Source organism: Amphiura filiformis, chromosome 6 (assembly GCF_039555335.1).
Source record: "Amphiura filiformis chromosome 6, Afil_fr2py, whole genome shotgun sequence".
Classification (NCBI taxonomy): domain Eukaryota; kingdom Metazoa; phylum Echinodermata; class Ophiuroidea; order Amphilepidida; family Amphiuridae; genus Amphiura; species Amphiura filiformis.
Window position 1 is genome coordinate 55,368,741 of NC_092633.1, and position 10,733 is coordinate 55,379,473.

The following is a 10,733-nucleotide window of genomic DNA, read 5'->3' on the forward strand; positions in this document are numbered from 1 at the left end:
TCATTGCAAAGGGGTCTTTGAAAGATTTGGAAACTCTCATGGTTACCAACTTTTGTGTTGAGTTGGGGCCGGGTGATTTGGAAGCCAAAATCTTTCATTTGATTGGTTATTTGTTAAGTTGTGATGAATTTATCCAAAAACCAAATTAAATAAGTATGAAAATATACTGAAGTCAATACTACTCTACCATCACACATAAGACAAGTGAGATAGTATACAAATATTACATGCCTATGAGTGTGATAGTATACAAATAGTACATGCCTATGAGTGTGATAGTATACAAATATTAACTGTCTATGAGTGTAATGGTCGAAATATAATCACGAAGTGAAAGATGTATTGTTCCATTCCACTCGCCGGAATTATATTTCAACCATTACATGAATTTAAGACAGTTAATATTAATTGTTTTATATCACTCAAACATAAATTCTGTTGCTCAAAAATACTATTTAACATAGGGAATACATTTTTTCATCAACATAACAGCATTTTTGCCATGACATACTTCACATTTTGGTGTCCACCCCATAACTAAATCGGTGAGTCTAAGAGTCAGCGCACGGCTTGGCGCAGGGGCACTACGGCGTAGCACTATGATGGTAAAAACTATCACACGGAGAGGCTGATGGTAAAAATGATAAATGGCAATCAACCAATGAACTGTCTAGAATTTATGTATGAGTGATATAATAAAAACTATCACACAGCTAAAGTCACTGTAATCATGATATAATAAAAACTATCACACGGCAAAAGTCACTGTAATCATGATATAATTCCCTCTATGACGCTGGATTGTTCCATTTAACATTCAAACCGAATAACATGGTACCAGATGCTTCCCCTTTACGGCTAAAGAGACTTATTCTCTTTCTTTTGATGTTACATGTATGTGTATTTTTTTAATCACTAATTGCAAATTAGGCCTGTTTTGCAGGATACGGTACTAGTTTTCAGGCCATATGCCTTCTGCACAACTTCGTATTGGTTGAATGTGATTTGTACGAGGGGGTATCAAAAAGTTTTTGAAATCGCCCAGAAGTGAAAGAGCTATATCAATGAAATTTTGTCAGTACAATCACTGGTCCTTATGTACACTATGGTGCAAAAATGGTCTCATAAGTATGTTTACTTTTTTTACAGGCGGTAGATGTCAATACCTGCCTATGTAACTGCATAACCAGCAAAATGGAGACAATTGATTCATGTAGCATGATTAAGTTCCATTTTAAGGGTTACAGTGCCCAGAAAATCTGTGATGAAATAAAAATTCCTTTTCCAAAAAGCAACAGTGACATATCACAATCACTACCGAAGATAAGTTTCATTTCATCATCGATTTTCTAGGCACTGCAACCCTTCAAAAGCAGGATCTTAATAACGCTGCTTGCCTCAATTTTCTCAATCTTGCAGTTTATGCACAGTAACTGGGGCAGCAGGTTATTAGCATCTAGCGTCGCCTGTAAAAAAAGTAAACATACTTATGGAACCATTTTTGAACCATAGTGTACATAAGGACCAGTGATTGCACTGACAAAATTTCATTGATATAGCTGTTTCACTTCTGGGCGATTTCAAAAACTTTTTGATACCCCCTCGTATTATGTGGAGTTCAGAAAAAAAAGAAGATGGTGGCATCACATAGAAGTCTGTAATGTTAGATAATATTTTAGAAATCTTGTTCAAGAATATCACTAATCAACTGCAAAATGCCAATAATTTCTTGACTGCCCCATGTAACCAAGTCGGTTTCACATACTTCATACGTCCCATTACTCTCCTCCACCTTGATCATTTTCATTCCATTCGGCACTACAAGAAGTCCATATATTTGTTGCTGGCCTTCTGAGAGGGCAGCTAAACACTGCTGAAAGTTTTGTTCCGTTCCAAATGCAAGATGTTCCTCGACAGTAGATAAACCACCCTCTTCTATCCTAGATGATACTTCTATAACCAACTGAATTTTCATTGATTGATGGCTGTTGTCATCTGTGGTGACCTGGAATGTAACTGCACCTGGGGCATGTGATTCAACAAACTCATGCAGGTCACCTGCTCTTAATTCAAAGTCATTTGGGTTCGCTACCATATCATTCACTGTTGGGATGGGTGCAACGTTGTTTGTATATCGTGAAGATAGACGTATGTTATTAACTGGTGAAGGTGACCTTGAGCCTGATGAGCCTGATGAACCTGACCTTGAACGGTTACCTATTTTTTTAGGCAGCAGCACTCTATGCCTAAGGCGGCTTTGGCGTCCTGGTACCCTATTTCTGATCTCTGGAAGATCAGTATGTCTTCCATAGACCAAAGCATGTAACACACCATCACATATTGTCCTGTTTTCTTTAGAGTTTGCAGGGGAGATCTTAATTCCTTTCTTTGTGTTTTGGTTGGAAGGGACAAGTACCGGAAATAGAGCTCTCAGTGCATCTCTTGTACCAACAGCATTATCTGTAAACCCATCGATCATGTCTTCCACAAAGCCTGAAAAATCCTGCAAAGAACAGGAAGTTTGCTTCATTAGTAGTAAATAGTTATCTGATATTGCATCAATACTACAGCTTTAATGAGACAATAATAACTGCGCACCATCTATTTTGAGGTCATTGTGTGAAATCGGAGGGTTTTGTTTTGGGCTGAGGTCCAAAACAAAACCCTACAATTTTGTCGTATCTAATATTTTGAACAAATCAAAATGGCATTTTATGTTATTTTATGCCATAAAATGCTGTTAAATATAACCAGTTTTAATCATTGTTGTAACCTACCCTACAAAAAAATCAACCAGGCGATATAACATTCGCGCCGACAACAAGAGCTTCCAATCACAGAAGCGCGACGGCATCGCGTAGGCGTGTGCATTGCCATAACGCGTAGCTTATACACGCACGTGCGCGCAGAAGTCATTGTTGCGCGTCCGGAGTCATTGTGAGTTATTAATGACCTCGCAATTAGTGCGCGGTCAGGAAATCAATTTCTTTTGATTGGATTACAGGCTTCACGTATATTAATGAGGTTATGAATATGATTTTAATTTTATTACAGACTATTAACATCAAAGTCTGAAAGTCGCATTGCATTACACAGGATGCAAAACAGGCAAAATACATACAAAAAACAAAATCAAGACAAAACATGCAGAATAAATCAAAGATAAAAGACAGCTAAGGAGGGCTGTATGTGATCCATGTCTTAGCAGGAGAGGACAGATGGAATCAGGAACTTAATTGATGAGATTCATCAGGATCGTTCAAAGTCAAATTAAATAAATAAGTTCTGACAAAACCACACGTTGGCTAAAAGAGCCATCTGGATCAGGAGCAGGGGCAAAAACACTATGAACAAGGACGAGGGGGCATACAAATTGGACAGAATCTATGACCAGATCATCTCAAAACGGCAAACTACAAAAGTGGCAACACCATCACAGCCAAGGACTGCCGACATAAACACCACAGTCATTGCAGAGTGAACAAGGTTCCTGATAGGAACTGAAATATATCTAGTGAGTAGTGACTACTTTCATTTCTATTGGATCTGTACCAGAACTTATTTATTTAATTTGGAATCAGGAACTGGTAGCTGGGCAAGATCACTGGCATTTCTAAGTTGTCTTCTGTGGATTTCTACTCTCCTAGGAGGGAGCAACTCACAAGTGCACTCAGATTTAGAAAGAGCCAGCAATATTTAAGCTGTGTGCGCCCTACTAGAAGAGTTGCCAAATTCCAAACATTCAGAAAATGTTTGTAAGAAATATATTCTGGAACCCAATATAAATCTGCAAGTCATACTATGAATGCTATGTGCAATAACCCTGAGGTTTGATGTTACATGTTACTAATTTCAAACAAGGTTCACTATCCCCAATTTTTTGACATTCACATAAGTACAAACAAGGTTTGGATATCAGTTCAGACATCACACCCCATCTTCCTGTATTGATGACTCCATGCCAATTTTTGGGAAAAACATGGATGAGTGCTAGAATGGAGTTAAACAAAATTGGAGTTAAACAAAATTGGAGTTAAACAAGAAAATGCAGCACCAGATGCAGACAGCATGGATCTCAGAGCAGTAATAGCCCGACACAAGTGTAACTAGAAATGCCGTTTAAGGGACCTAGAATGAGCGTTTATGGCGTTTCGACAGTATTTTTTGTGGGACATGAGAGGACCTCAGACGTATCGAATTGCATTCTGAATACGAAGCATGTCCTTTTGATATTAAATAATTTTCATTTTTGGAAATTCACGATATAATACAAATTTTATGACAAATTATGAAAATTTGATATTTTTCAAATTTTTGATATTTATAACAGTCCTCAAAATAAATTTTATAAATCTAATGATATATTCTTAAAATGTATGTAGCTGGGAGGAAAAGCCGACGATCAATTGAAAATTTTGACCTTTCATATTGAAGATATGGATTTTTCCCAAAAAAGACCTATTTTTTTTTTTGTGTTTTGGGGAAAAATCCATATCTTCAATACTAAAAAGGTCAAAATTTTCAATTGATCGTCGGTTTTCATCCCACCTACATACACTTTAAGTATAAATCATCAGATTTATAAAGTTTACTTCAAGTACTGTTAAATATCAAAAATATCAATTTTAATGATTTGTCATAAAATGTGTATTACATTGCAAATTTCAAAAATCAAAATTATTTGATATCAGAAGGACATTCTTCGTATTCAGAATGCAATTCGATATGTCTGATGTGCTCTAATGTCCCACAATAAATACTGTCCAAACGTTCATACCCTTCCCTTAAGAGCAACATATTTAAAGAAAGATCTCACTCATGTTTGAATCATGGATGGTTAGAGAATTACAATGAATTACTTTGTCTACTTACCCCAAAGTAAATGTTGTTCGCATTCAGCTGAGCATGAATTTGCACCATATGATGTATATGCAATTCTCGAACAGGATCAATAGTCAATCCTTCAAATAAGTTGGCTGGTGCTTGTCCATTTAGAGGAGTCAACTGAAATAATAAATGTATATTAACTGCACATCAGAATAGGACATTCCTTTGTCATTCATATTTGTGACGTGGTAATATCATCTAGAGACACTTTTAGGCAGATTATCAATTTTGAGTGTTTTACATATCTTAAATATATTTTGCTCCCCAACACCGTTTTCCCCAATGAAATCGGACATTCCTAAGCGAAGATATTGAGTTAGTAAGTTACGGTATTATAGAAACTGAGATATCTGCCTTTAACCCTAACCCTACCCGAGGTTTTTTGGCTATCGGAAGGGAAAGAAGGAACGAAAAAGGAGAGAAGATGAAGAAGAAAGTCACTTGGCACCCCGGATTGAACCTCGGACCCCTCGCATGCCACGCAGAAGATCCCCAGCATGTAGCTACACAGGTGACGTTGGCCCGCCAGCGATTCCCTGGGTATATATGACTTGGTCTGATTGCGTCATCAAGTCCCGTGGAATCCGTGCACGCAGAGCGGTTTTAATAGTGAGCTTTAGTGAGTCCTAGTTCTGTTAGGGTTAAAAATATTATTGACAAAGTTGAGAGTAGGAATGACCTTGAAAAATGTCTACTAATTAATGCTTTTCATGTTTACCAAATGTAGAGGCTCTTCATAAACATTTAATCAAGCCAGGGAGCATGGAATGCAGAATCATCTTGTATTTGTTTGTTTGTTTGTTTACCCAGGTTGGTCCGTGAGGAACACATGCTAATCCACGGAAAACCATGGACCGTTCCAAGCTCATACAAATGCACAAGCCTGAATAGCCAGTGTAGGCTAATATATGCATGCTGGCCTAGATAGCTTTGATAAACAAAGCAAGAAATGGAAGAAAATAGCTAGGAAAAAGAGAAAAGAGAGAAGGCCACTCCCAAACACAATTGTACAATTTTACTCTTAGCCCTTACTTCGTGAGAAAGGAAACTGGAATTCCAATCTCAGGCCCCGATGATCGAGCTTTCTGGAGCATGAATTGTTTGGTCCAACCAAGATTTTTCAATGGCTTGTTATAGAATCCAGGCCCCAGAGCTACAATGTAGGGCACTATACAATGTATGTACAGAGTCACAGTCCCGGGTCACAGTGGGGTCTTACAGTTACTATATGTGACCATCCACCACAACTGAGCCCGGATGTCTCCAGTGCCACTATTGAGATATATGCTCCATTGAACTTAACAATAAACAAAGGATTTATTGACTGTTTTATTGATTTTTCACTACTTAAATGTCAAGTACTATAGACATGATATACATCATTTTAAAGCCAATTTCAAGCAGAATATTTTGGTTGAATATCTCAAAAATGATGATTGGCGACTTCAGGGCTCAGTTGTGCTGGATGGTCACATATACATTGTAAGAGGGTCGCATAGTGATATAAAATTGGATCGATTGAGCCCATATTTATTGGTCAAACGAGCTATGAGTTTTAAAATATTGGACGAGACGTAGTCGAGTCCAATATTTTGAAACTCATAGCGAGACCAATAAATATTGGGCGTAAAGCATCCAATTTTATCATTATTATGTTTTGGATCCAATATTTTCACACACTTGGATTCATCAAAACATAATAATGTGAAAAATTGGTGGATGTGTGTGGTTTGGTCCAACCCAGAGGATGAATTAAGGACTTCCCATCATGCACTGTAAAAGTGTTATCACCAGAGTTTCAACTGCCACTTTACTGTTCAAATCCCATTGAATTCTGTGCAAAAGATGTTGTTTTAAAACTGTGTGTGTGTCATTATTACTTAGTCGATTTCAGAACAAAAGTGATGTGTGCAGATAACACAAAATGTGGAATCGACTGGCATGTTAACAGTGTTTTTATCGTTGACATTACTGAAATTCAAATTTAACCATGCACTTCTATGCAGTAGCAGAGCAGTGGTGTCATGTTTCCTCACACTGCTATGCTAGGTGCAGTGGCAGCGCCATGGAGGGGGGGGGTGCCCCGACCTAGTCAGAACCAACCTGGCTTTTAAAATTTTTTGTTTCATGCCATCAGCAAAACCTGGTTTACTCCCTAGTCTATACTATTATAGCCTATATACATGTAAGGCCAAAAAAAATAATGGTTTGTCTCAAAGCTCACAAGTGGTTTGAAAACAAATGCGAAATGCGATTTTTTATTTTTTTTATTCCCGACTTTTTCCATGGTATTTGGAGAAAAAAATCTGATTTTCGCTGAATTTTTCCGGAAAAACTAAAAAATTTTTTTTTTTGCAATAAAAAATAAATTCTTTTTTTCCAAATCTCACGAATTTACAAATGCGCGCGCGAGCTTTAAGACAAACCTTTTTTTTTTGGCCTAATAATGTCAAAAGAGACACATATTTGTCAATTACCAAATGAAGCAATTCAGCTTGGACAACAGCTGTGATTTCGAAATCTTTCCCATGTGGCTGGAATCTGTGCAGGCACTGCTGGTAGTGGAAGAACCGTGTGACGCCTATTGTTTTTTCTTGTTGGTGCATTTGTCCAGTTGACGGACGAAAAATCACCAACAGGTAGTACTGGTCTGATACGTCCTTCATCAACTTTTTGAAAACATAATCCAACTATCTCACCATCAAGATCGCTATCATCAATTATGTTTGATCCAATACCAAAGCAGGAGATTTTTCCATTGAATCTGTAAACATGTGCAAAAGTGAAATAACAATTTGATTTAGTTTGAATTGCGTCAACTGATCCAGTGGTTTGGACAGAACCAAAAACGTGCATCAAAATCTCCCATAAAACATTGGGAACACATTTACAGAATTACAGATGTTTTTGATCATATCTGAAATCCACTGTGCCCTGGCTAAAACACTCTGGAATGGCAGCCATTTTGGAAAAAAGTATTTGATCGAAGTTTGGTAATTTTGGTCAAATCAATTTGATTTTGATGGCAATACCATGTTTTGGGGTACAAGCAGCCCTCAAATTAACCCACGGCACCCATGGCATTTTGCCATGGGTGCCCATCTCCACTGCCGTAATGCCCTCAAAATATGTCCTTTACCCAAGGCAGTCACTTGCCGTGCCCTCTAATGAAGTTGCCGATGGTGCCCCAGCCCTGCCCCTTCATTATAAAACCATCTATCTAGATTTGTGTGACATGTTTTCTTCACTTTTGAGAAATTGCCTTGGTGCCCTTCTCAAATTTGCAACAGTTGCCATGATGCCCTCTTGAAATATTACAAACTGCTATGCTGCCTTGCCTTTTCAGTGAAAATCCAAGGCAATTATCAACTAGCCCTAAAAAGTTGCTGTACCCCTTCAGGTCCTTAATTCGAGGGCTGGGTACAAGTTTATATAAACACAGCCAAAAAAGAAAGTCTCCAGTTGTTCCATCCCCATTTAATCAGATTCTGATGAGTTTATGACAAAATGATTTATATAATAACTTTCTATACACTTCCCTTCGAAGATTGATACCAAATTTGATATCAAAAGTTTAATCATCGTGAGCAAAGGAACCGTTGTTTGGAAATTCGTGCAATTTTAAAAATGACAAATTACGAATTGACCACGCAAAAGTCAATGCATGGTATCAGCGTATTATGTGGCCCGAAGCAACCCGTACAGGAATCATTGTACACTTGCCATGCTTGCCTGCGCACAATTAAAAGAGCGGGGTATTTGATTTGCATTTTTACATGCATGGGTAAACCTTTAATGACAATGAATTTAGACCTCTCAGATGCGTGCAGATGTGTAGATGTAAAAAATACTTTTTTATAACGTCGTAAAAGAAGTCATTGCAGATAATGTTGTGTGAATGCTGATAATTTTATATTTTATGTTGATGATGCTTACAAGAAAACGTTTGAAACAAATTTGTCTCATTACTTATTTTGAAGTCTGCGCAAACTGTTTAAAACTTGAACTCAATAAATCTCCCGGTAAAGAACTTTACAACAACGCCGAAATGTGTGTAACAGCTACACATACAACCCGACATGTTATACCCCATTTGAAATTCCCGCAGTCACAAACAGTCACGCTTTATCGATTAACCTGCCGGCCTATTCAGGCGACGTAATTATTGACACACACGCTAGCCCCGCCGCGTGATACAACTCCCTATGTCATTTTTAAAATTGCACGAATTTCCAAAGAAAGGTTCCCATGCTCACGATGATTAAACTTTTGATATCAAATTTGGTATCAATCTTCGAAGGAGAGTGTATAGACAATTATTATATAAATTAGTTTGCCATAAACTCATCAGAATCTGATTAAATGGGGATGGAACTACTGGAGACTTTCTTTTTTGGCTGTGTTTATATGCCTGCACAGCAGGGCATAGTATTTCTGCTGTTTAGTCGTCTTCTTCTTCTCCTTCTTTTTCTCCTGAAAATTCTTTTGTCACCTCTAGCGGAAAATGTATAATGATAGCCCCTCCAGGTTCCATACTTGGTAAAAAGATGCTCCTTGACTTGGAGGTGTGCACTAGTTTCAACCCCATAGGTCAAAGGGTTTGGGCACCAGGGGGTAAATGTCAAAATCTTATGATAGGGCTAGGCGCCTAAACGACAGGGGCCTTAAGGGCCCGTACCAAGATAAACTCATAGAGCTTGACCACTATTGCATTCTCAGGGTAGTTTGCCCTAAAAAGTTGCCGATTACGAGCTGATCAAACTATTATTTAGGGGTTCATTCATATATTTTCATGACTAACCGGTTATTTATGCCTGAGCTGAGGCCGCGAGGGGCCACTTGCAGCCCAAGGGCATTTAAACAACCGTTTAATCATGAAAACAGGCCAGTAGATGTCAATTGTCATTTATGTCATGATGTGATGTTATTTATAACAGGCCAGGGTCAGCATGGTCAGAAGGGAGGCATTCACTCGGTCGGACATCCGGGAACATTGTCCCCTTAGCAACCAGCTCGAGGAAGGGGAACTGCACATGCACACACTGGTTTTACAAATTACAAGGCATTTTCTCCTTTCCCTTTGTGACATCAGCCTGACCAAGATAATGCTGGCAGGTCTAGTTTGGATATAGTCCAAATATTTGAAAGTCCATGGCATGCCCTGCTTCAGCTAGAGCATGGATTCAATCTATGTGTACATGTACACAGCTATTCCCATGGATTCAATCCATGATCATGTATCTGGACCCTCTGTATTACATTTAGGCTTTTATGATTAGAATGAATCCTTGTATGGGTTTGTGTTTTGTAGTAAACATGGTACACTTGCTGGGGGCTTAAGCTTAACGAATTCATATTTCATTTGTACTTTACAAATTACAATCATGACAATGGAATACATACCTGGGTTTGAACATGGTGTATTTGCATCGGTTGTCAAACTCTCTGCCACCGGCCACGGGAATAGGAGGACTACCACGGCCACCTGCAGCTGCCATGATTTAGATTTTAACAAATAGCAAAACAACAAGATCACCTGTCATCATCGACCTCCCTGACAACTCGACCTACGGAAAAGTCGACCTCCCTGACAATTCGACCTCCGTAATCGCCGTGCACATGGTGTATTGATGATATCGCCGATAACTGATCATGTTCTGTTTGTTGTTATAATATAATAATATCCAATCCATTATGTATTTATTAATTATGGTATGTATTTATATGTCTTGTTTACTTATTTATATTCTACTCTGTTTATTTATTTATTATTGTATTTATTTACTTAGCTGTTCATCCAACATATACATTTCAACAATGCGTGAGGAATTGAATCAACTTTGAAC

General features: G+C 38.1%; 1 protein-coding gene across 1 annotated transcript; it reads right to left on the minus strand.

Moving 5' to 3' along the window:
- Positions 1-1,675: 1,675 nt before the first annotated feature.
- On the minus strand, positions 1,676-10,484 carry LOC140154623 (uncharacterized). The gene is made up of 4 exons (XM_072177190.1): positions 10,291-10,484; positions 7,365-7,651; positions 4,873-5,004; positions 1,676-2,503 (listed from the first exon to the last, which is right to left on the minus strand). Exons 2-4 carry the CDS (start codon positions 7,551-7,553, stop codon positions 1,676-1,678), a joined length of 1,149 nt encoding a protein of 382 aa, XP_072033291.1. The 5' UTR covers positions 7,554-7,651; positions 10,291-10,484.
- Positions 10,485-10,733: the final 249 nt, after the last annotated feature.

Coding starts and splice junctions, on each gene's coding strand:
- LOC140154623 (XM_072177190.1), bottom strand. CDS start 7,553: ATGAAGGACGTATCAGACCAGTACTACCTGTTGGTGATTTTTCGTCCG. Junction 5,005..7,364: donor AAGCTGAATTGCTTCATTTG/GTAATTGACAAA, acceptor TTATTATTTCAG/TTGACTCCTCTAAATGGACA. Junction 2,504..4,872: donor CGAACAACATTTACTTTGGG/GTAAGTAGACAA, acceptor TGTTCTTTGCAG/GATTTTTCAGGCTTTGTGGA.